We start from the raw sequence: 24,629 nt of genomic DNA, 5'->3' as shown, positions 1-24,629 counted from the left end.
CATTGCTACAACTGTTTGAGGACCATGAGCGAGTTCAAGTGATGGAGAATGGGGAAATCCTGCATTTCTGGGCTGTGGGTGTCCCCAGGGTGCTGCCGTGTCCGGTCTGCGCCCCAGGGTGTGTCCCCAGCATGTGTCCCCATGTCACAGCAGCCCTCTGTGAGGCGCCGTGCCCCGCAGGGGGGTCACAGTGGCTGGGCTCTATATTTTCCCCCTGGGGCTGGTGCTGCCCCAGTTTCTCATGGCGTTTGCGGGAGGAGCACCCGGAGGGAGCAGTGTGTCTATCCGGGGGATCCTGCTGCCATGAGGAAGATGAGAGCGCTCAGAGGTGAGGGGCTGGTGGGAGGTTGGGGGCTGATGCCTGCCGGAGGCAGTGCCCGTCCCAGCTGGGGGCTGTGTCCCTGTCCCAGCTGGGTGCTGGGGACTGCGTCCCCGTCACCTCTTATCCTGCTGCCAGGCACCTCTGAGAGGGCTCTGGCTCCATCCTCTCCCTGCCCTCCGTGGGGCAGCTGGAGACTGCTCAGAGACAACCTGGCCCGGATGGCTCTTGTTGGCTGCTCAGCCCCAGCCCTCCCGGCCTCTCCTTGCAGGGCCCCATTCCATCCCCTGCCCAGCTCGGGGCCCCCGCGCTGGACTCACTCCGGTGCGTCGCTGCTGTTCTGGCACTGGGGAGCCCGGAATGGGCCCAGTCCCCCCGGTGTGGTCTTCCCAGTGCCACAGCGTCGGGCAGAGTCCCTCCCCTCATCCCACTGACTGCCCTCTTGCCAGTACAGCCCAGCACGGGCTGTTCGTGCTGGGGGAGGCTGGGAAGATCCTCACCCCTCCCTGGTTCGAAGCCCTGCAGCCAGCAAAAGCGTTTCTTCCTTTTCTTCCAGCTCTCTGCCGATGCGTGCGTTCCCAGTCCAGACCTGCGCATCCTGAGGATGAAGGCAGGGCAAAGGGGACGGCTGTCCCTGCAGCCGTCACTACCTTTGCGGCTGTCGGGACTTCTCTGCTAAAGCAGCTGCAAGACCATGAGGTGAGGCGGTGGGGGGTGAGGGCTCCCTTTCCCCTTCCTCGCCTGGCACTCTCCCTCTGACCTCCGCCATCCCCCATCCTCAGGAATGATTTTCTAGGCTCCTGCAAGGCCTTTTACCCTGGTGGAGCCGATCTCCCTGTCTGGCTCTCTGCTAGTGTCAGAGGTGCCACGGAAGATCTTGCCGTTCCCCGTGGCTGTCCTGACCGATGCCTGCAGCTCGTGCCTCATGCCCAAGGCACACAGATGATCCGGGGGGCAGCCGGTCTCCCTGGGAACGAGGGCAAAGCAAGTCTCGTCACTCCCCTTTGTGGTCTGTCCCCAGGGTGACCGAGTGGAGACATACCGAGAGCTGGAGAGCATCTTGCAGGGAGACGACGGCTGTTTGACGAGTGGTGTCGTGAACCGCCTGATAGCAGAGGTGTCCAGTGACATGCGAGCAGCCCAGGTGAGCTTGTTCTCTTTCAAGGCACCAAAGCGGCCTGCCTATGCCCCTGTTTTTTGGGGAAATACAGAGCAGCGCAGAGATGTTCCTCGGTCATTCAGACCCAGCGGTGGTCCTAAGGGAGAAGCTCTGGGGACTAATGGGGGCATTACAGAGAATTTGAAGAGGGGACACAGAAAGCTGTGCAGAGAGGTGGACTCGGGGTTGTTTCTAAATGAGCGAGAGCTGAGTTCAAGCTCAAGGTTATTTCTCCTGCCTTGAGGGAGCGCCATGGGAACCCACGAGTTCCACGGAGAGGCCCCGGGGGGGTCTCCTGGCATCTCCGCAGAGAGGGAGAGGAGGCAGTAGCACAGGGCTGCGCTGAGGCGGCAGACACCCGGCCCGAGCACAGCTGCCCTGAGGCGTCTTGCAGGGGAGACAGGGTCATTCAGCCTGTCCGAGTGCCTCAGCCTTTTTCTTGGGAGTGTTTAACCTGTGGCGCTTTTTCAGGGTGTGACAGATGATGTGAAGACGGCCGCTAGCGATGTCCTGGTGGCTCTGGCCCGCTCCCACTTCCACTTTGTCATGTCCGAGCTCCAGAGCCACCTGAAGGTCATGGGGAAGGTCCCTGATGAGACTGTGCTCCTCACCTTGGGCAAAATGGCCTGCAGCTACGGTATGGCACTCTCGGCATCCTGGTTTGGGGAGGGGTCTGTGATAACGGGGAGAAGGGATCCTCCCCCTTCCTAAATGTTTTGTGTTGAACTGGGGGCTATGAAGTTGCCGTGCCTCCTTGCTCCGTGCCAGGGCCGGCTGGCAGCTCTGCCTTACCAGCCCAGTCCCGGTTCCTGGAGGGTAGGAGCACATTGGAGGCAAACCCGTGGGGTCTCTTGCCCCCCGCTGTCCTCCCCATTTCCCCAAAGGGCTTTCCTGTGTCCTCCTTGGGGAAGGCAGCCCTCCACACACCCTCTGGCTTGTCCCGCGTAGCCCAGCAGCCCCAGCCTTGCCAGCAATCGACCCCAGCCTCCCGTGTCTCTCACTGACCCTCTCGGTCCCTCTGTCCCTGTCTTCTCTGCAGCTCTGTGGTGCATCCCCTTTGTGGGAATGACACTGCTCGCCCTGCGCACCATGCTGAGCCGGGTGGGGAGTGGCCGGATCCTGCGCGCCATCTGCAGTGGTGAGTGTCAGCTCCCTGGCCAGGGCCCAGGGGCAGGGGCTGGGGTGGCCTTTGATGCCTCCGTGTGATCTCAGAGGGAACGTGGTGGGTGTCAGCCCGCAGCGAGGTCAGGCCTTGGTGATCCCAAAGTGCTGTGAGTGTGCAGAAGGAGCGGGGGAAGCCTGGGAGGTTCCTGTGTGCAGGACGTGGCAGTGCTGCGTGGAGGAACTCCAGGGTCCCTTCCCATGGCTTCTGTTCCCCTGCTTTCCTCTGGGGTTTAAAGCCCCTGCACTGAAAGGGCGAGTATGTGGGAAGGGAAGGGCAGCGGCTGCAGTGGAAAATGCTGGAGGGGAACAGGGCATTGAGGAGGAAAAGGTGCGACGGGGAGAAGGAGAGAAACAGTGGGGTGATTGAATCCAGATACCTCAAGAGCACGGCTTGTCCTTGGATCCAGCTCTGGTCCTAGGCTGAGCCCTGCCGAGCCTGGGACTGCCCTTAAAGCAGGCTTGGGCGAGGGTGCAAGGAACCTTCCTTGCTGCAGACTCTCAGGTGCTCCCTTGTCCTTTCTCCTGGTGCAGTTCTGGAGCAATGGTCAAAAGGGGTCAATACCTACTTCTGCAACCGGGAGCAATGTCCCTTCCCTCGCAACGGGAAAGCGCAGCTCTGTGAAGACATTTACCCGGTCTTCCGTTACGCGGTGGTAAATTGGCTGGGCTGCGAGGAGGAAGAGGTGAGAAGTGCTGCTTTCCACGCCTGGGGCCGCAGCAGGGATGTCCACGTCAGTGGGTCCGTCTGTGCCCGGTGGGGTGCGAGCAGAGGCGGGCAGGGAAGGGAAGCGATCTGGGTGAGAAAGCACCCCAAGCCGGGAGCCTGCCAGCACATTGCCTGGGGCTGGAGGCTCCCTGGAGGGAAGCAGCCAAGTCCTGGGGCCTTTCTGCAGGGAGGGCTGGGGTACCAGCATGGGGAAATGCTCTCTCTCCTCTGGAGCGAGCCCTTCTCCTGCAGGGCAGAAGGGAAAGGGAAACCCCTCCCAGTGGGAAGGGCAGACTGGTGTCCAGGGGATGCTGAGCGCTAGGCAGACCTTCAGCCCTCCAAGCAGAGCCTCTCCCTTCCCTGTCCAGGACAAGCAGGCTGTCCTCGGGGCGGTGGCTGCCATGATGGGGGTCCTTCTGCATGAGGAGCAGCACCGAGAGCATGCCTGGGAGCAGCTCCTCTGGCTCCTGCACCAATATCAGGAGGTCCGAGACACCTCTCGGGTCACCAAGGTGAGAAGTCGCGTCGGGCCCGGCATGGCTGCTGGGGTGGGCCTGAGCGAGTGGCACAAGGCACTGGGGAGCTGTGGGGTGCCAGGGGGAGCTGGGCAGCCCTTAGAGAAGGAACAGGGAGAGCAGAGGAGGCCTGAGGCTTCCTGGGCTCTTTGGGCAAGAAAAGAGCAATGCCGGGGGGGGCGGGCAGGAGGGAGCCAAGAGTCCCCGAGGCTCATCTTCTCAGGAAGGGAGGCATTGGCACCTCCCTGGAGCTCTGTGTGCGGGAAGAGCTTTGCCCTAATGCCCAGGGCCACGTCCCGTCCCATCCAGTGAGGGGCGAGGTCTGACAAGTGGGAAGTGGTGGGAAACTGAGTTGTCAACACCGGGCTCTCTTCAGAGGAAAGAGACCCTCCCGATGCTGCTCTGAGGGGAGGGCAAACAAGAAGCCCCATGCAGGAGGGTTTGGGCTTTTCCCTGGGAGGTGGTGTTAGGGACTCCCCTTATCCCACATGTGCTGCGTTTCTCCCTTCCCAAGTGACTTTTGGTGGCTTTAGCCTCCTCTTCCTCCCCCGTTCTCTTGTAGAGCCTCATCTATGTCCTGGAGACGCTGGAGGGAGTTCAGACCCCAATCCCACAGGGCATGGCTGTTGCCATCAGCACGGCTGTGCACCGCCAGGTAAGGGGAGCCTGCGCCCTGCCACCGGCCTGGGGCCTGCACACCTGATTGCCGTGGAGGGGAAAGACCTGCCAGCTGGCAGGGAAGGGAAAGGCAGGACAGGGCAGGGCAGGGCATCCCTCCGCCAGGATTTGTGAGCTGGGTGCCACGTGGGTGCCACGTAGGTGCCTTAAGGCTGCAGGAGGCCTGATCCTGGCGGTTTGGAACGGGTCCAAGGGGCAGCCCGGTTCCCACAGCGATTTCCCTCTCAGCCAAGTCACAGGAGGACTCTGGGAGAGGAGGGCAGAGAGCACCGTCTCTTTTCAGTCCCCCTCAACGCTGACGCTAGTTTCTTTAAAACGGACCTTGTTCCCACAGCTCTCTGAGGTGACCAAAGAGCCTGGCCCGGCCCATAAGGCAGTGCTGTCCCGCTGCATCATTCTGCAGGGTAAGGAGAGGAGACTGGGCGATGCCCCGCCGTGCCATGGCAGCTCTCTCCCAGAGAGACCTCGGCGGTCGGCGGCAGCTGCCTGCTAATGCAGAACGCGATTTCTTCCCTGCAGCCCACATGTGCCCTGAGGAGACAGTCATGTTTCTGCACTCCCAGCTGAGTGGTGGGAGCGAGGCCGGCCGTGTGGCAGCCCTGGGCCTGCTGGGAGCGCTGGCCCACTCTGACGGTCAGTGCCATGGGCCAGAGACACGAGGCAGGGGTTGGGGCTACTGGGCTGAGAGCAGAAACGGGCTGAAAGTGGTACACCTGCACCCAAAAGGAGCTGCAAAGAGCAGGTCCCCCAGCTGAGCTGACGCCCTGTGACAGGGCTCGAGCTCTCCCCCGGCAGTTAGAAATGGTGGCACACCAAGGACGATGCTCCAAGCTCAGTAACACGGGTGGGCTGATGGGCGAGCGGGCGGGCTGGCACGCGCAGGAGCTGCTTGTACCCATGCCATTTCTCTCATGCTCTCTGTTACCATAGCTTTCAGTCCCTATAAAATTGCTGTGCCTCTAGAAACAGAGTTGCTCTGGGTGTGCCGCTGCCTCCTGTGAAGTCAGTCAGGCCCCGCTTTTCTGTCCCACTGGTGTATGAAAAGCTTGGAAGCTTCAAGGGATCCCTTCTGCCATCGGGGCTCTGCCTCAATGCACACTCTCTGTATCTCTTCCAGCACCTGCAACAAGAGAGAAGCTGCCCCAGGTGGTGGAGGCCGTGCGGTCGGTGTGCAACGACCCCAGTGCCCTGGTGAGCTGGTTTGGGAAGGGGCGGTGCTGCCAGGGCAGGCAGAGAAACCCTTTCCCTCGGGGCAGAGCCTGGCAAGGCCATAGCAGGAAGCAGCGGTTTGGGGTCTGACCTAGATGACCATTCCCTTTCCCCACTTCCTCGTGCTCCCCAGAGAGCTGATGGCAAGAGGTGCCGCTGCTGCTGGCGTGGGCAGGGCTGGGGTGCCTGGGGAAGCGCCGGCACGTTGCCCAGGTGGTGGGTGATGGCTCCTCACCGGGGAGAGCTGGCAGAGCAGAGTGGGGAGGTCATTGTGCTCTGCAGGGCAGATGCACGTCCAGCCTGGTGCTAAAGCCCATTCCTGAACCCAGGAGCAAAAGCTTCTGCCGTGCCCTTGTCATCCCTCCGCGAGCTACAAAGGCTGCCCCCAAGCGAAGGCAGCTTCCCTTTGGGTTTTGAACAGGAGGGTCGTAACCACACTCTCCCCCTGGCAGGTGCGGAGGGCAGTTCTGGAGTTCATCAGGGAGCTGCTCAGCTCCGGCTCCCAGAGCTGCTGGGCATGGGATGTGGTGGGGCACATCTTCAACGAGTTCAGCCGGACCTCAGGCAGACTGGTAAGGGCAGAGTGGGACACCCGGGGCTTCGGCGGGTGCCTGGACTGTGCTGAGAGCTCCTGCAGGCATCCTTGACCATGGAGAGCTCCATGCTGCAGGGCCATCAGCACCGGCACTGCCATCGGAGCGGCCTCCAAACGGCCATTCCTCCTCGTGGGTGTCTGTGCTGATGTTGGTGGAGATGTCAGTGGATGACGTGGGTTTGCACCTGGGCGTGCCACCCAGGACTGCGGGGCTGCCTGCATGCCCGACGGGCTGAGCTGTGTCCACAGGCACCTGCAGCAAAGCCGTCTTGCAAAGGGAGGGGCCTTGTAGGGACAGGACATCCTCCAGCCAATGCAAACAGGTGGGCCTGGCTAGAGGAGCTTTCTGTGGTGTTCTCATGCTCTGGCCCTCCAAAGCACGCCCTGCCCATCCGATAGCAGTCTGGGGACCCGTGTCCCTTCTGGCAAGGGGACAGGCCATTTGGCGGTCCCTTTGGTGAGTGTTTCCAGCTGGGCGCCCAGGAGATGAAGGCTGGGGATGGCCGAGCCTCCTGCTGACTTGCCGAGGATCTTCCCTCTGGCTGGAGCTTCCTTCCAGCCAGGGGATCTGTGTGCGTCGCTTTGCTCCGGGGCTCGGGGAGGCTCTGCTTTGGGAGCAGGGCGAAGGAAAGGGCTTCTGCGTTCTCCTCCACATCCGTTGGGCTGGGCGTGCCGCTGCCAGGGCTGGCGCCGAGCACGCCCTGCTGAAGGGCACGTTCCTCACCTGTTTTGGTGGCACAACAGCAGCATTTGGGCCCTGGGGGACTGTGCAGACAAGCAGCGTCTCTCTCTGCTCCCAGGCTTGCCAGTCCTTCCCAGGGTCCGGGAACTGGTCCCCGAGCTGGGTCCGGCTGTCCTTGTCCTCTGCTCCCGGCAGGTTGGCGCAGCAGCACTGGTGGGACCGTGCCTGAGCCTCGTCGGTTGGGAGCTGAGAGTAACGGGGGTTTTGCCAACTCTGTCTTACAGGTGGCAGGAGGCCTTTTTGCCTGGGAAACCCCGGAGGAAGGAGCTCTTCAAGCCCTGTGCGTGGACATTCTGGGCTCGCTGGATGTCTCTCTGAGAGGGATGGCCAAAGTAAGTTGCCCTCTGCCCTGCTGCTGTGGTCACTTCTTGCCTTCAGGGCATTTTTCGTTGCGCTTCCTCATGCCCTGAACCTCTCCCCTCACGTGCGCTGAATCAGCACACAAGGCTCAGGGAAACGCAGACCATCCTTTTTGTCTTCGAGCTGAGTGGAAGTGCCAGTGTGGCGAATTGCCTGGTTCTTCTCTGCAGCTCCTGTGGCCGAGGCTGCTGCAGTATGTGGTGCCAGCCCAGTACAGCGGCATGCTGATCCCGCTCTCCCGCTGTCTCCAAGCCCTGGCTGAGAGACGGGAGAGAGCAGGATGCGAAGAAGAAGAGGAGGAGCCTGATGCCGTGGACTCCCAGGAGCAAGGTAGGAGCCCCAGTGAGTGCTGCTGGGTTTGGCTGGGTGCCGGGCCAGTCTGTGTTTACACGTGCCCTGCCAGCCCTGAGCAGGAGCCCGGGAGAACCAAAGGCTCTGCTGCTGGGCACGAGGGACTCTTCCCTGCATTGCCTCTCGCCTGGCGCAGAGGCCTGGCTCTCCTGCTCGCAGCGTGCTCCTGGTGAGCCGGGGCTCGTTCCTGGCCATGCTGGAGCTGACTTCATCTCATGCTGGGCAGCCCTTGGGAGTCCCCCCCGAGGCCAGCGCTGTGGCAGCGCAGCTGCTCTCAGCCCTCAGCCCTCTGCGGGGGCAAGGGAGGTGCGAGGGGCAGGGCATGGCAGGGGCTCGTCGGTCACCCAGCCTTTCTTCTTCCCCGCAGCCCAGCTGCCGACTCCCCAGGCCCTGCTGGCTCGACTGCTGGTGAGTAACGGGGCTCTGAGGAGAGAGCTTTTCTGGCCAGGGGTGGTGGGAGAGCCTGGGGCAGAGGTGCTTTTGAGGCCAGTGCCAGGAGCCCGCAAGGAGAAGGCAGTGCGCCTGAACCTTCCTGGGCCCGTCGGGGATCCCACTCCTTTCTCGGGGCCAGCAGCACCCTGGGTGAAGCCATTGGATGCCCGCTGCTGGCCGGAGTGGCGCCGAGCTCCCAAGCTCCCTCCCGGGAGAAGCTGCAGCTCTGGCGGCAGGAGTGACCCTTCTCTCCTGCTCTCGCCTAGGTGGTGGCGGCAGCTCCTCACAAGAGCGGCGAACGTGCAGTCACTGCATTGCAGCTGCTGCAGGCCCTCCACGGCAGGATCCACAGAGCCTTGGGGGCGGCGTGGGCGACCGAGATCCCCCTCCTGCTGCAGTACTTGGAAGGTAAAGCGCGGGAGGGGAGGGAGAGGCTATGGGGACAGAGAAGGGGCAGGGCAATGCAGCTTTCCAGTGTGACGGAGGGGAATTGTCCCCAGCTCCCCAGCACTTGCTCTGCTGCCTTTCCCCTCCCAGGGAGCCAGCACTGAGGCTGGGGGCAGCCGTTGATGTCCCCTAGGAGGGCAGGTCTTGGTGGCACCCCCATGTCCTGGCTGGGATGGTGTCTGGGGCAGGGACAGGACTGGTGCTCCTGGAGGAGGTGCAGCCCCTGGCTTTGGAGGGCCGAGTCCCCAGGCCAGGCCAGGTTTGCAGCATCTGTCCTTGGCAATAGCCTGGGAGGAGGGCTGCAAATGGGCAGAAAGTGGTGGGTCATTCAGGAGAAAATGTGTGTTGCCGGTGCATGCTGGCACTCAGTGGTCGGCGTTGTTCTGGGAGCTGCAGTCAAGCAGTGGGGATCAGCTGCGGTCAGTGCGTCCTTCCCCAACTTGAATGCAGTGGCTCTGACAAACGCCCCTGGGCTCCCTCCTGTGTCTTTGGCCTCACAAGGGCTTTGGCGCAGGTGCTTCTAGGGCCTTTCTAGCCTGATGGCCTGGGACTTTTGGGAGGTCTGACCGCAGAGGAGACCACTGGGCTCTTCTTTGGTGTGAGCTTAAATAGCAGCAAGGGCTTTTGCTTCCTCTTGCTTTCTAGGAAAAACCGAGATCTCCCTGGACTCTGCAGAGTGGGAGCACCGTCTGCTTAAGGTATCGCATGCTTGGGGGAGAAGAGGGAGCAAACAAAATTGTGGGAGGAAGCTTGGGGCTGCCTGTGTAGGCACCAGGAGGTGGGGGCACCTCCTGAGCACCCTGCACCTCCCCCCACAGTAGGTGCCTGCCTGCTCAGAGGAGCTGCTCTCTGCACATGTGCCACGGCTGATGGCTAATGCCCTCTAACGCTGTGGCACACGCCTTAGCACTGCCTCCTCCTCCACATCTGGCGTGCCAGGGGGTCTCGCCTGAGGTGTTAGGAGAAGAGGGAGGCTGGAGAAAAGAGGGTTGGGTGGGGCAGGGGAAGAGACTGCCGTTCCCGGCAGCTCTCCCCCAGCAGTGTCCCGGGACATGTGAGTGTGGAAAGGGTCCTGGCCAAGGGCAGGGGAACACTCGGCTTCCTCTCCTGTTCCCCACAGTTCCTACAAGCGTCACTGGAGCCCATCAAGGACAAGGCTTGGACCGTGGGCCTGAGCCAGGAGCTGAGCCAGCAGCTGGGCAGCTCTGCCCCTGGTTCCTGGGAGAAGGTGTGTCTCCTGCCCCGTGCTGGGGCTGGGGCTGGTGCCGGTGCTCTGCCCATGCAGGCGGTTTTCACTGCTTCCCCTTCCTTCACCCCCAAAGGCACTTCCTCCTGGGCTGCTCCAGTGGCTGGCTACAGCCTGGCACCACGGCTGGCCTCGCCTGCTCCCAGGGGCGGTCGGGTCCACCTGGGGCCAGCCCTCTCCTGACAGGTCGAGCCGTGACCGCATCTCGGGCTCGGCCTCTTCTCTTTCAGCTTTTCCTGTACAAGGCTCTTGGGACAGCACTGGCAGCTTGTCAGGACCTCAGACACGTCCAAGAGCAGGTGCTGAGGTTCCTTCAGGAGACAAACCCTGTGGAGCTGTCTGAGGCCCAGGTGAGGTGATGCTCATGTCCTGAGCATCCCCTGCCTGTTCCTGGGGGAGAGGGAGGGCTGCTCCAGACCTCCTTGATTTCCCCGTTGCTGCCATTCCCCCCTTGCTGCAACGTCCTGCCTGGCCGTTGTCACTGGCCGCAGCTGAGTGCCTGGGCTGGAGCCGACTCCCTGTTTCTCTGTGGTTGCAGGGAATGATTTTTGTTGTGTCCCACGCTGCCAAGAGCCACTTCCACCTGGTCTTGGACACAGTGACGATGTTCACCGCCGCTTTCACTAGAGACTGGTTTTATCAGACTTCCATGGGCTGGAAGGTAAAGGATCCAGGGTTTTGCTGTTTGGCTTTCCTTTTTTGGCCTTATTTCCACTTCTACACCTGCAGCAGCCAAACCGTGGCAGCTGTGTTTAGATAAGCCCTCTTGTAAGAGCTCCCTGAGACCTGTGTTTCAGAGGGGATGTCCTGGCATTGGGGCCCCTGAGGTGTCATTGGAAAGGACGGAGTTTGACACCTCGTGGATCAGAGCCGGCCGGCTGGGGCAGCTGCAGCAGTTGCTTGCATGCAGCCACGTTGCCCGTGACTTAACTTCAGCAGGAGCTGGCAAGAAGGGGGTGGGCATGGTGCGACACTCTGCCCCTTCCCCAAAGCTGAGGGCTGGGAGCAGGAGCCTGGTGAGGTCTCGCTGGCTCTGCCCCCCACCTGGGGGCCACGGGGAAGCCTTTCAGGGCAGGGCAGGGCCCTGCAGAGAGAGCGGTGCAGCCTGGCCTGGGCGGTGGGCAGACTGGGCTGATCTGCCCACTGGCACGCGTAGGCTGCGCGTCTCTAAGCAGGACCGTGACAGGCTATTTCAGATACCTTTCCACAGAAAGCTTCCAGACAGCTCCCCAACCCCTCAAATCAGTGGTAAAACCACCAGCAGTGTGTGTGATGCTGGCTGCACCCTCCTCCTCAGTCCATGCGAGAACCCACGCTGTGGGATGGGAACAGCTCCCGGCCCCAGAGCTCGCAGCTTGAGGAGTAGCTTGGGGAGCTGCTGGGAGGTGCCCAGGTGAACGAGGAGCTGGTGAGGGTGCAGGGCAGCGGCCTGCCGCAGGAGCCTGCGGGAGTCCTGGAGCTGATGTCTTGGGGCATCTCTGTCGACACAGATACAGCGGCGGCAGAACACGGGGAGAGCCCAGGCCACTTGCGCTGCTCTCATGCGCACCTACAGCGGCATTGCGCTGCGTGCCCCCAAGGAGCAGCTGCTCACCTGCGTGGATAAAGAAATCATGGGCAACATCCTGCGGCTCTCCAGAGCCAAACAGAGGGTAGGAGCGTGGGGCATGCAGGGGCAGGGATGCCTGGGTGCCCTCGCTCCAGCCCCTCAGGGCTGGGGCATACCGAGATGGACGGTCTCTTTCTAAAGATCCCCCAAGGAAGGGTTTGTCCTCAACGTCCAGACCCCAAACCCCCACGGGTTCCATGCTCCTCTTCCCTGCCTCAGCCCTTCAAAGAGTTCAAGGGGTGCTTTGCTCTCTTTGGCCTCAGGACTTGCAGCTCAAGCTTGCCTTGGTGCAGAGCATCACTGAGGTCAGCAGCGCCATCCGGGCTGTGGGCGACTGCGGCAGCTTTGAGCTCTCCTTGAAGCAGGAGGCGACGCGGACCCTGCTGGTGAGTGCCTGTAGCCGGGGCAGTCACACGGGGGAGTTTTGGGCTGTGCCATGAGGCTGCTTTCCCCAGAGGCACAATGGTCTCTCGGCTTCATGCGAGCTCCTGGAGCTGTGTCCCGAGCTGGTGGGGCCCTTGGGCGCTGGTGCTGGGTGGCTATGGCTGGGGAGCAGGGTCCCTCCTGCGGTGCCTTTGGGGATCCATGGGGGTGACGGGGCAGGGCCTGTCAGTGGAGCCTGTCCCCGGGGGAGGCGGGAGGGCTGTCCCGTGCCCCTGCCCACTGCCAACTGTGCGCTTGTCTCTCTGGGACTTGCAGGACTGGATAAAGGGGGAGCCCTGGGACTCCCTGGTGTATGGAGTGTTTCAGGCCCTGGAGGAGTTGAGGTGAGGTCTGTTCCCCGGGCTCCGGGGGCTCCCAGTGTGTCCCAGCCCCAGTGACCTTGAGCGTGGAGCCGGGAGCTGCTGGGGCTGTGGAGTGGGAGGGTGTTCCCCATTTCGGGTGTCTCCCGATGGAAGGGAGCCTCAGGGGTTCCTTAACCTGGGTGTGGGGGTTGCCTGCTGCCTGGGAGGAGGCAGGAATTGCTGGAGCTGAAGGCAGTGCTCGCTGGCATGGGCTGGGGATGTTGGATTTGGGGCCCTCGATTAGGAGGAACCCAGCTATGGTTTGAGCCACTCTGGAGAGGGCTAGTAAATCCCCTTTCTGTTTTCTCTTCCTTTTTCCTCTGGCCAGCAAGCTGAGGCCACCTCTGAGCAGGGAGGAAAGTCGCAACCTGCTGTCAGTGTGCTGCCAGAGTGTCTTGTCCTACCCTTCCAAGGAGCGGATGAACAAGGGAAGGAAGACAGTGAGGGCAGCTGTGAACGTGCAGGTACCCACCGGCCAGTGCCTGCCCACCTCTGGGTCAGGATCCCACGTCAGTGCGCCCTGGCAGCCCCCGTGATGCAGAACCTCAGCTCTCCTTTCCTCCTTTCAGCTTCTGCACAGGAGAGGCGTGGAAGATCTGGGCCATCTCATAGAAAGCCTTCTGGAGGCAGAGGCCACCTCTGCCTGTTTTGACGATGTGGTCCACGTGAGTAGCCATGGGGCAACAGGGAAAGCGTCACAGGGGCAGGGAATCAAGGCCTTAGAGGGTGATAGGAGGTGGATACCTTTCCTATGGGAAAGTGGGGCTTTGGCTCCTCGCTCTGAGGCTGTGTGTCTGGCTGGGGCCAGGGCCTGAGCTGGGGGACAGGAGCGCCCGGCCACTGTGGCCTCAGGACAGGCAGAGAAGTGGGTCCTGCCAGAGGGAAAGCCAAGAGCCAGCCCTGAGCTGGGCGAGAGCAGCCTGGGGGAAGGCTGGAGTGGGGAGACGCTGGCAGGGAAGCAACACCTGGCTCAGGGCAGAGGCAGCTGGAGAGAGCAAGGCGGTGGAGGCAGCAGTGCCAGTGCTCGGTGGGGCTGGGGGCTGTGCCGGGAAGGGGCCAGAGAAGGAGGGAGAGGGAGAGGGATCTCAGGGAGAGAAAGATGCCTGTTGCGAGAGAGATGCACCCTGCCTCAGGTCCTGAAGGGCTGGCTCACCTCAGCCCAAGAATGGGAGCGGGAGAGAGCCCTGCGGGTTTGCGCCCACGTGCTGGGAGCTTGCAAGGAGCGGTTTGAGCTCATGGTGAGTAGGGACCCCCCGTGTGCCCCGGTGCCCCCTGCCCACCATTCATGGCCCCGGAAGGGAGCCCTGCCTGGCCAGGTGCTGGGTTTCAGGGCTCCTGGGATTATGGGGCAGCCCTCCTGCCTGCCCCTCTGCCCGGTCGCTGCTCAGGGAGCAGGACGGGCGGTAGGGGCCAGTGGGTGCTGGGGCTGCCTGCGACCCTTTTCCTGCCGCTCTCCCCTGCAGCGAGGACATCCTTGCAAGCAGTTTGGCTCTCTGGTGGGCCTGCTGGGGACTCTGACCAGCGGCTGCCTGGCCGCATCCTGCCAGAGGGCATGGGTCTGCCTTGGCTACCTTCTCCAAATGCAAGGTGAGGAGAGCGGGCGCTTCCCAGCCTTGCTCAGCCTGATCCTCCCTCCCTTCCTGGCTTGGCACCACCGGGATCCTGCAGGGCCAGGCCCCATCCCCAGGAGGGAAGGGGGAGGCAATGTGCTCCGCTGGTTTTGTGCCCCCACCCTGTTAACTCTCTGCCTCCCCGGCCATCTCAGGAAGGATCCCTGGGAAAGGGTTGCTGAGTCCCACCTCCTTGGGGCACGTGTGATGTTGGGTGGTCAGGGCCATCCCCACTGCTGTCTGAGAGCAGGATGTTGTCACTAGCGCTGGGGACTGTCCCCCTCCATGTCTGTCCCCCTCCACGTTCCAGGGAAGACAGAGGGTGGTCAGACAGCTTGCTCGGATGAGGTCCCTGACGTTTCAGAGGGTGCCTCCCCCCTTGCTCCCTGCCCTGAGCCTGGGGAGACAGGCAGCTACCCAGGCAGTGTCTCCAAACTCATCCCTGCCAGGGAAGAAGTCTCCTGCCGAGCACAAGAGAGGAAACCAATTTGCTGCCCAGAGCAAACTGGGCAGGGAGGAGGGATCTGAGCTGCAGGCCCGGAGCGTGCTGCAAAGGGTTGTGTTTGAACCCTTTCCTCTTCAGGCAGCAGGGTCTGCCTGTGCTGAGGAAGTCACAGGGAGGTTTCCCGCCTCCCAGAGATGATGGTGGCCTGTGCGGGAATAGGGGACACAGCTGCTGGGAGCAGAGGCCAGTGGCTGCTGAAACCCTGAAGCCCCAGCAAACAGTTCAAGGAGGAAGAGGGGTCTTTCCAGCCCGGGATTTGTCAGCCGTTTATCAGGCTCAGGAAATCCTGCTGCACTGAGTTCAGGAGGGCCCTGGGTTTCCCTGTGGCCTTCACTGCCGCCACTTGGGTTCTCCTGGCCCCTCTCAGTATCTGGGGCCAAAGGCTGGGTTTCTGGGTTTCTGCAGACGTGACTCCTCTTTTCTCCTGGTGTTTGTTCCAGCCAAGACCATGAAGGTGGTGCCTCAGGCAGATGAGATCAGGTGCCTGTGTGAGGAGCCGAACAGCCCAGACACCAAGACTCTGGCAGACAGCTGTGCCACAATAGCAAAGGTAACTGGCCCCAAAACAATGGCGTGGGGGCCCAGCTCCCGGACTCCTGCACGTCTCCCTGCTCCCCTCCAGAGTCTCTTGCTGTCTCCAGAGCGAGCTGTCCAGGACGGCTGTTGTTAGCAAGTAGCAGGAGGCTTTGAGACAAGACTGTCCTTTAGGCATGCTGGAGCAGATACTCTGTGTGTGTGTGTGTGTGTGTGTGTGAGAGAGAGAGAGAGAGAGCGCTCTTGTCAGAATACAGATTTGGTATATAAGCAAACAACATGGCGGGGAGACACTTCCAAATCAGTTACCTGCACCAGGTGTAAACAGCACTGTATGCACAGCGGGAGGATCAAGTGATTGCCCCCTCCATGACTGCCAAACTAACAGTCCTGTCAAGTTTCCTTTCCTTTCTGAATGGCTGGAGCAGAGCTGTGACGCAGTCTCTCCTGTTCCCGACTTCTCTCCAGGCTGTTTGCAAATGCATCCCTCCAGCACAGGCCACGGACTTTCTGACTGCTCTCCTGGACAGCTTCCTGCGTGTCAGACCCACGTGTGTGAAGGCAGTGTGGAAGTGGGTGTTCGTCTTCCTGGTGGAATGCAGAAAGGAAATACTCCAGGAGGTGAAGGAGAACTTTTTTTCCATTTGACTTTGTCTTTTCTCCTGTTGGCTGTTGCACTACACACAGGTGCCCGTGTGCTGAGCTGAGGGGCTACTGATGGGTCTGAGTCGTGCATTAGCAACTGCTGCTGGCGTCTGCTCCAGCTGGTGACAAGGATATGGGCACTTCTTGTCCAAAGTGTCCCGTTGGTCCAGGTCCTTCCCACGAGTGAGGCAGTTATCACTGGGAGGCACCAACCTTGCCGTTCCTCCCCTTCCTCTGGGGTCGCTGTCAGTCCTCCCTGCCCTGGGACCCATTTCTTTCTTCACTGGTCCCCAATTCCCTCTACTCGGAGCTTTGCTGGGCACGCTAGGTTTTCCACAGGTTGGATACTTGTTCATTGCTCTTACTGCTTTCCCCGACTGTGGTGTTACCCAGCCCGCGAGGTGCTCTTCCCTTAGCGACCAGTTGCTGTCCATTTGTAGCCTGGGAGCCTCTGGCCTCATGCTGTGCCTGCCCTTTCAAGGCCTCTGTTCTCCTCCACTCGCGCTCTGCTGCGCCCCACTTGGGCTCTAGGGCTCTAGGGCTGGCGCAGCTCACTCAGCCCAGGCTAACTCCCCAGTGTGGCTGTCTGCCGCTGACAGAGGTTGTTCACAGTGACGGCAACCACGGGTTGCAGCTCACAGGATCGTGCCCAGCTGAGCTAAAGCTCACCCAGCTGTTAGGTGGCTGCTGTTTACAGCCAGGGCAGGGCGTCCCTGTGCCGTCCCTGCAGAGCCCGTGGCCGCTCCAAGCAGCGGGAGCACCGCAGCCGTGGGCTGCGGGGTCACCCCTTGCTGCTTCCCCAGGCGCAGAGCAGGTTGTGTCTGCCCCACGGGCCAGAGGCAGGCAGCTGTGGGAGAAGCTGGGATCTTCCACAGGATGAGGGACCTGGCTGCCTATTTGTCCTTGTCATGGCCACAGCTTCTAGCTGTGAAAGGCTCAAACAAACACCCCTTCCTTTGGGGGAAGGTCCTTTGTGCGGGGAAGGGGCTGGCGCTTTGGGAAAGGAGGGTAGAGGCAAGGAAAAGTGTCCCTGGAGAACTGGCTTCCCCGGGAAGGAGTCACGTGCTCTTACACAGGCCTTGCAAGGCCTCTTCAGGGTTTTGAAGAGCGCGTGTGGTTTTGCTCTTGCATTGCTACAGACACATGGGGAGAGTTATTCAGGTGTTGGGTGTGCAATGTGTCCGTGTCCTCTGTGTGCACACAGGGCACACAGCTGCTCATACGGTTGGGCCCAGGCACATGCAGTGACTGAGGCTTTGCGTGTGAGTGCGTGCATGTGTGCGTGTGTGTGCACACAGACGTGCAACTGCCAAGAGCACGCTCAGCTCCGGACGTGAGCCAGGGTCAGGCAGGGGGTGAGGTTTCGAGCTAGATCTGGACTCTGTGTCAAGGGAGCAGGCATTGCTCGTGTGCTGAATGACTGTGTCTGGGCCCCGCAGGAGGGGGTAAAGGATGCACCGAGCCCTTCTTTCTCCTCTTCTTCCATTCAGGTGCCAAAAATCCTGAACACCCTTTACAGCTCCATGCAGCAGAGCACCCACAGGCCCTTCTCTCTCCATGCGGTGTTTCTCCTCACCCGCTTTCACCGGGAGCCTGTGATCAGCAGTCTCCTCCAGAAAGGTCTGCCCATGGACAGGTACGTGCACTATCCACTTCCCCCACTGTAGTCAAAGAGAGACCCTGCAGCTTGCTTGCACCAGGGGGGTCCGGTTAAGCAGCAGGTCCTTTTTCTGCCTGAACTGTCTTGAGTGTTGCAAGACTGCGTGCTTGTGTCTCTGCTGTGAGTGGGGGGTTGTAAGCCCCATTGCAGACAAGGAGAAGGTCTGAGGGCGCTGCAGGACTGCAAGGATACGGGCTCATGGGTGAATGTCTGTTCCCTTGCAGTGACACGGTGGAGCTGTGGAGGAGCCTGGGGAGGAGCATCTTTGGGATTCAGGTCCTGAGGTGCTTAGTGGAGAAACTGAACAGAGCAGGAAACGACCGCCTGGGTTGTAAGCGGCCCAACCGTCAGACTGCTCTGGAGACTCTGACGGTATGTTCAATGGCAGACACATTTCTGCAGCTTTGCATCTGCTTTCTAACTCATACTCTGGCACGAGGGAGTCAGGTGCCCTTTGCGGATGCCCGTGGAGACTGCCAGGGTGCTGTGCTGGGCCGGCCTCAAGGAGTGTGGGGAGCCGGGACAGTTTTGTGCTCCTGAGCCACAGGGCTGTCACAGAAGTGACAATTGTGGCGAGTAACCCCCCCGCCCCAGGCAGGCCGGGGAACCCGGCTGGTGGGAAGAGGCCCTGCCTGAACAGGTGGTTCTTGGTCATGTTTCTCTGTAGATCACCCGTGCCATCTCCGAGGTGGTGCTTGCTCTGAGGAGCACAGAGGAGCTCAAGCAACTGCTTCCCCACCTCCTTCCCAGCCTCCTGAGGTGGGTCAGTGAAACGCTGGGCGAGGAGAGGCTGCTTTCCCCCGTGAGCAGCTGGAGAAGGCTGTTCCTCGAGGGCCGGGTCCTTGAGGAGAAGCCCTGCAGGTAAGGAGCTGAAGGGGCCGGCGGAGGGGTTGGCTTCAGTTCCCCTTTCCAAGACATGTGCGTTCGTGGGGCTGTGGGAGCACTTTGCCTGCCCCGCTTCCTAGATGTGCAAACCGGTCGTCGTGGTTGGTTTTACTTCTGCTCCTTCATGGAGAAATTCCAGCTCCCAGGCAAGAAGGTCTTACGCGGCTCGTACTGCGGACGGCTGTCATCTTGCCTCCTGCATACCCTTGCATGCACGATAGCATTGCACTCCTTCAACAGACCCGCGCTGTGGGGAGCATGGCTCTCACGGGCGCTGGTGTCATTCTTCGCAAAATGCTGGTGGGAAGAGGTATTAGGTGTTGCCTTGGTTATCGAGCATGGAGTCAGTCTAGGGACGTGGGTTTTCTTCTGCTTCAGTGGGTTTGGGGCACAAAGAAAATGCCAGTGCCGTTAGCTGCAGTCTTGAAGGCTATGGAGCATCATTTCAGGGGTAGTTAGCTCTGCTAAAGATAAATCTTCCCCTGATCTGTTGTGATTTGAGATTTCTTTGGTTTTGTGGTGGTGCTGGTTTTTTGATTGGCTTTGTTTTGTTTGACTGTGTTTTTATTTGTTTTGTGTTTTGTTTCTTTTGCCAGGCTTTTCCTTTTGGCTTTAGAGTTGGTGCTAGGCAGATGCATGGCAGACAAATGGATGCGGCTGCTCATGAATCGGGCAGTGTGGGCTCGCCTGGAAGACCCCCTGGCTCACCCTGAGGGGGTGTGTCTCCTGACCAGGTAAGAGCCCCAGGGAAATGGCTGCTGGGACCCTTCTGGCATGCCTGGGGGGACGTCCTCAGCTGAAGAATAGTGCCTGCATCAGTGCAAGTGAATTTTGGAGACCTGGCCTGTGGCCGTCCTGGGTAACTCTGTGTCCCTTGCTTGTGCTCCCTTGTGCAGCGTCCTGCTCCAGGCTGGGCTCGCATCACCCTGTCTGGTGCAGAGCCTCTTGCCATGGCTGGGTTCCCGCTCAGTTAACCTGCAGGTGACAGCTAGAGCTTTCTTTGCTGAGGTAAGGTGGCGGGGGGGAGGAAGGGTTCAGAGGAGTTTTACTGAGATACTGCTGCTTGGGATGTCTTTTTTTTGTGGGAAGATCCCTGAGGAAAGGGTCCCTGCAGTGGGGCGGTCAGGGGAACGCCCGGCTGGGACCAGGTCCCCATGGCACTGCCTGTGTCATTCCAGCTCTCTCGGGACGGCAGTACGGCAAGGAGCCATGCGTGAGGCAGGCACTGGAAGAGTCCCTCTGCAATACCTGGCCGCAGCCAGCACCAAGGAGTTAATTAAATAAAGCTCATCACAAAATGCCTAGGGGGAAGCATATCTTTTTTTTCCCTGATGGCATCCTCGTGGTTGGTGGGACGTGTGGGTTACACAGAGGCTGGGGGCTGCCAGCTGCGTGGCCCCTCTCAGATCTTCCCGGGCTGGGGATAACAGAGTCACGCCGGGACAGACCCCAGAGCAGGGGTCTCCACACAGGTCTCTCCACACAGGGAGCCCACCAGCAGAGATGTGGTTTCGACCCTCAGGCTGTTGTGCACACCGGCCCCGCTGCGAGCCCTTGCGAGCCTCTGGTCCCCTGTCCCGGGGGTCCCACACCATATGTGTGATCCAAACTGAAGACTCCGCAAAGTTTGCTCAAACACAACCCGTGCTCCCGCCTTGCACAGTCATGTTCCTTGACAGAGGTGAGGATGGAGCTGTAAGAGGGAGTCGAGCCCCTTCCTGGGTTGAACACCACGCTGAGAGGGGGTCCTGCTGTGGAAGGGGCACCAGCAAGGGCCAAGGGGCCGGGGCCGGGGGTTGCCCCGGGCACCTGCAGTGCTGAGGGCTCCGGCAGTCCTGGGAGCTGAGTGTGCCAGGCACGGGGCAAGCGGCTGAGCTGGAGGTGCTCCAGCGGCAGGCATTTGTATGACGTGGGCTCAGAGGGACCCGTCTTGCCCCACCGCTGCAGGGGGTCGGTCCCAGGCACGTGTGAGTCCTGGCTCCTTGCACATCGGGCTTTGCACTCCCCTCAAATGGTCTCAGCCTCCTCCCAACCCCACAGAGCTTCTCAGCCCTGCCAGTAACTCCTATTTCCCCCCGACTTGCTGCTCGCACGGACCAGGCACGTTTGTTCAGCGGCATCTCCTGAAAGAAAGCAAAGGACCAAGAAGCCAGAGACATGGGGAGAGAGGTCCCTGCAGAGTGGAGTCCCTGGAGAGAAATGTCTTTGGGGGAGGTTTCTCATGTCAGGCCAGGCCAGGAGAAGCGATGAAACTGTGGACTGGGAAGGCTCCAGGAGGCAATAGCTCGAAGGGGCCGAGCTCTGCCTGCTAGCCTGCTTTATTAGCTCTCCTGACAGCGGTAACAACAGCAACAGCAACCACAACAGCTGCTGAAGACAGGCTGTTTACAGAGCATAGTCTCCTCTGAGCAAACACAAGCATAACTCTTGACACCTCGCTTCCCCCAAGCAGCCCCCTCCCGCCCCGCTCCTGGGAGAGGAACAAGCTCTGGGCCGGGTGGGGGGCTGGAGGGAAGCCTGTGATGCTGGCCGGGAGCTCCCAGGGGCCCCGTGACCCCAGGGGCCCCAGGCCAGCATGGCCCCAATCCTGTGGCCGTGGTCTCCCAGGGCACGGCCAGGCTGCACTGACCCATTGTGCCACACCACCTCTGTGGGAGGTGAGGGGTCCCCAGGCACTCCCTGTGCATGGAGGGCTGGGGGGGCCCAGGCTCTTGGGGTGCTGGGACCCAGAGATTGGGCTGTGGGACGTTGCCTGCTCTGGGAGCAGAACAGGCACCCCGGGCGGCTCGCTCACGTGTGGCTGTCCCTGTTGCTGCTCTCAAAACTTCAATCAAAAATCCCTCCAGAGGCCAGGACAAACCCCACTTCAGTTGTGGTGCCCCCCCAATGGCCAACAGATTTCCCTGCCTTCCCACCACGGTCTGACCCCGCCACCCTGAGCCCCAAGGAGCAGAGACGGGTGAGGGCTTTCCAGCAAGGAAGGAGGGGTGAGAGGGGAAGTTTGCTCATCCAAGGGCTGAAGGAAGGCTCTGGGACGCACGGGGGCTTCCCCACGCCTTGCACCCCAAGGTGAAAGGCCAGGGGCAGAGCACAGCTGGGGCCAGAGGAGCACAGCTGGAGCTGGGGCTGCCTGACTTAGTCAGGGAGGGAGGGAGGGAAGGCTGTGGGGAGGGATGTCCATGACTTTTTCTGGGAATGCTGTCTCAGAGCCCAGCCAGAACTAGGGCCATGCCTCCCCACGCTCCTTTGCCTAAACTTCCCACCCTTTGATACAGCTCCTTGATGCTACCAGCTGGTTTCCAAGGCTGGGCCTGGCAGAGGAGGGAGGAGAGTTGGGGTCGGCCCTTTTTGGCTCCTCAGGCTAGAGAATGACATCCTTAGCTGCATCAAGAGGGCAGGCGCGGCGAGAGGGATGATACTGGAACAATCGAGGTTGGAGAGGTGTCCAAGCTCAAGCTCTGCAAGCAAGACCAAAGCAAGCCCTGCCTCTGGTGACTCGGCTTCCCAGATCACCATGGGATGGAAGGGGACCCTCTGCTGAGGAGCTCTCATGGACAGATGTCCCCACCACAGACATGTACAACTCCTCCAAGGGTCACTCCGGGAGCCTCAGTAGAAGGCAGAGGCAGCCCTAGGCAGCACTTGGACTTGAGGGACAGTTCCTCTCCCCAGGGGGAGGTGCCAGCCAAGGAGCCTTTTCCTAAGGGAGCTGGACAGACCATGGAGGCTGTTACATAAGAAAAAGCTCCAACGTGAAGATGGCTTCCAAGACCTGCGCAAGAGAACTTGACCGACAGTGACCTGCCCTGTGCAAGAGGGTCTGCTCGTAGAAGAAACCAGACCAAACCGGCTGAAAGTGGCAAAGTTGCAACAAAATAGTGCAAACTCTGCTAATAAGTATGCATTAAGCACGCTTGCACGGGGGGTCGCGTGAAGAAATACTCAAAAGCGCATGGTAACAAGCGGTGTCATGGCCAAAGCCAATAGGTTATGTAAACTGTAAAAATGAATATCTGAGTAGTCTTAAAACTGTATATAAGGAATGAAGTGTAACATGGGGTCCCTTTGGGCTCCCAGCCGAGAGGCACCTTAATGCCGGCAATAAAAGCTAGTGTGTACTTCTGCTGCCTTCTTTCCGGTACCTGTGCACAAGCTAGGGGAAAAGAAGAAAATGTGAGCAAGTCCTTTTTGCTAACGATTTGGCGACCCAGGTGGGACTCTGTGGGTTTCCGACCTGGTGAGTGTAGCTACCACATACAACACAGCTGGCGCTGGGTGAGTTCACCCCATTGTCCTTGCGGGGTCCGTGTTCACCGGGAAGGTACTGAAACCGGGGGCAGCGTAAGTCATGGGGGGTTCAATAGGTAAGGAAAAACGGGGTTCGCCGCTGGCAGAAATTCTGCAAAACTGGAAGAAAACTGATGGTACTTCAGGACTCACTAAAGCTCGAAAGCTCGAGCCATAGTTCTCTGCCAGGATGAGGGGCCAGCTGAAACTCGGGAGGAGATGCCGTTCGAGCAGTGGCCCCTGGAAGGTTCGTCTGATATGAGCAAGCTGACTTTCCTGCATCAACGCTTGGAGGATCAGAAACCTTAGCAAATGAACTACTGCTCTTAGCAAATGAACTACTGCTTTGTCTGGGATAACTGGGCTTTTAAACAACCAGGCGGATACGGGGATTTGGCTAAGGTAAGACAGATGATAACGCACCCAATGCCGGGAGACTCAAAGTCTAAACCCTACCCTCGCTCTGCTTCACCCTGCACCTGCTCCTGCTACTCCTCAGACCCTTATGCTGTACCCGCCGCTTCCTCCTGAAAATCACGCTCCTGCTTTGCAAGCTCCTATGAGCTAGCTAGTGGCTAGTCCGGCTGCAGGAATGCCTGTGGCAGCAGGACAGAAACCACCCCCTCCAATATTACATGCCTATGTTTATCAGCCATGGGCTCCAGGAGATTTGACTCAAGGGGCGCAACAGATGCCCTGGGTACGTGAGGACCCAGAAAAGGTTGCCCAACTCTTCTCTACAATAATAGAGGGACATCACCCCTCTTGGAGGGATGTTCAAGTGCCGTTGCAGCAAATATTTTGGTTGGGAGATAGAGATCGGATTTGGGAAAAAGAGAGAGAATTAGCAAGTCGTGATGGAAACAGACAGCCTTGGCCAAGCGTGGACCCTAATTGGGATTATAAGAATGCAAATGACCGAGCTGCCTGTGAAACAGCTTGCCATAATCTGGTCCTGGCAATAAAGGCTGCAGGACAAACCGGTGTCAACTGGGAAAGAGTTCGGGAAGTGAGGCAAAGATCAGAGGAACACCCGAGCGACTTCGGGAGTCGCTTGCGGCAAGCATTGTTGCGATACGGAGGAAGGACGGAAGGTGACTTTAATGACGAATTGGCAGTGAGTGCATTTGTCCAACAGGCAGCCCCAGACATTCATAAATACTTTGTGAAGCACGCTCCAGGATGGCAGGGGGAAAAAAAATCCACAAAAGATATTGTCTCCGGCAGCGTATGTATATGACGGTAGCTCATAAAGACCAAAGAAAGAAACGGAAAGAAGAAAGTGAGAGGAAGTGAGTATGTTGGCAGTAGCGATGGGAGGAATCCCGCTGACGAGAGGAAGATGAAGGAATAGGAGAAGGGGTGTGGGAACAGCAGAAGCAATGAGAAGAGGACAACTGGACCCAAGTCGTTGCGCACGCTGTAAGAAACCAGGCCACTGGAAGAGAGATTGTCCATTTTGGCCACGAATGACCAGAGGATTTGGGTGGGAATCCCCCTGTTTGGAAGCCGCCAAGCAGCGAAAAGGTTGAGGAGCTGGCAGAATTCCCTCAGCACGACTCTCAACAATGACCGGAGGTGGGAGAGCCTGTAACCCTTGCGGCGTGCGAACCACTGGTAGGAGATCGTGCTCAAGTCGTGATAAAAGTCAGTAATCACACTTTAGAATTTCTGATAGACACGGGTGCAACCGACCCTATGCTAAATCAATACTGAGGTGAATTAAGTCAGGAGAAAGTACAAGTGCAGGGAACCGAGGGGCACCCGGTGACACTGGGGATAACAATCCCTTTATTAGTAGAAGTTGGCCCACATGCATTATACCCTCAGTTTGTGATAATGGAAGGCAGTCCAATTAATTTATTGGGGAGGGATTTACTGGAAAAATTGCAGGCAGGAGTTATGTTTGAAAACAGGGGCATAGCGTTGGAACTGCCAGAAGTCATTGCTCAGATAACGATGGCTGAGGACTTCCAAGCGATACCCCAAGAATTGAAAGATGTCCATAAGCCGCCTGGAAAGAAAGAGAGTTTCTAACCATCAGCGCGACACAAAACAGCACATCGAGAACAAAGTTTTGGATCTTCTACATGCTCTAGAAAAAACAAAACAAGTAGCAGTATTACACCATAAAGCCCACCAGCGAGATACTTCTGACCTGACTGAAGGAAACAATCTTGCTGACG

The 24,629-nt window shown here is 59.7% G+C and overlaps 1 protein-coding gene across 1 annotated transcript; it reads left to right on the top strand.

The window, feature by feature from the left end:
• The first annotated feature begins 303 nt into the window (after positions 1–303).
• On the top strand, positions 304–22,752 carry LOC143170210 (maestro heat-like repeat-containing protein family member 2B). Its single transcript, XM_076358304.1, has 33 exons — positions 304–328; positions 876–1,018; positions 1,341–1,463; positions 1,950–2,115; positions 2,518–2,616; positions 3,174–3,325; positions 3,717–3,860; positions 4,426–4,518; positions 4,876–4,945; positions 5,061–5,174; positions 5,659–5,732; positions 6,203–6,322; positions 7,312–7,419; positions 7,618–7,777; positions 8,166–8,206; positions 8,497–8,638; positions 9,323–9,375; positions 9,798–9,905; positions 10,154–10,273; positions 10,462–10,584; positions 11,414–11,575; positions 11,796–11,918; positions 12,232–12,299; positions 12,646–12,781; positions 12,887–12,982; positions 13,781–13,904; positions 14,873–14,982; positions 17,102–17,247; positions 17,496–17,643; positions 17,939–18,132; positions 18,753–18,890; positions 19,053–19,164; positions 22,633–22,752. The coding sequence occupies exons 1-33, from the start codon at positions 304–306 to the stop codon at positions 22,750–22,752; spliced, it is 3,855 nt and encodes a 1,284-aa protein (XP_076214419.1).
• Positions 22,753–24,629: the final 1,877 nt, after the last annotated feature.

The sequence above is a fragment of the Aptenodytes patagonicus genome, chromosome 22, assembly GCF_965638725.1.
Source record: "Aptenodytes patagonicus chromosome 22, bAptPat1.pri.cur, whole genome shotgun sequence".
Lineage (NCBI taxonomy): Eukaryota > Metazoa > Chordata > Aves > Sphenisciformes > Spheniscidae > Aptenodytes > Aptenodytes patagonicus.
Note: the sequence above shows the minus strand (reverse complement) of the source record. Positions and strands in the feature narration are given on the sequence as shown.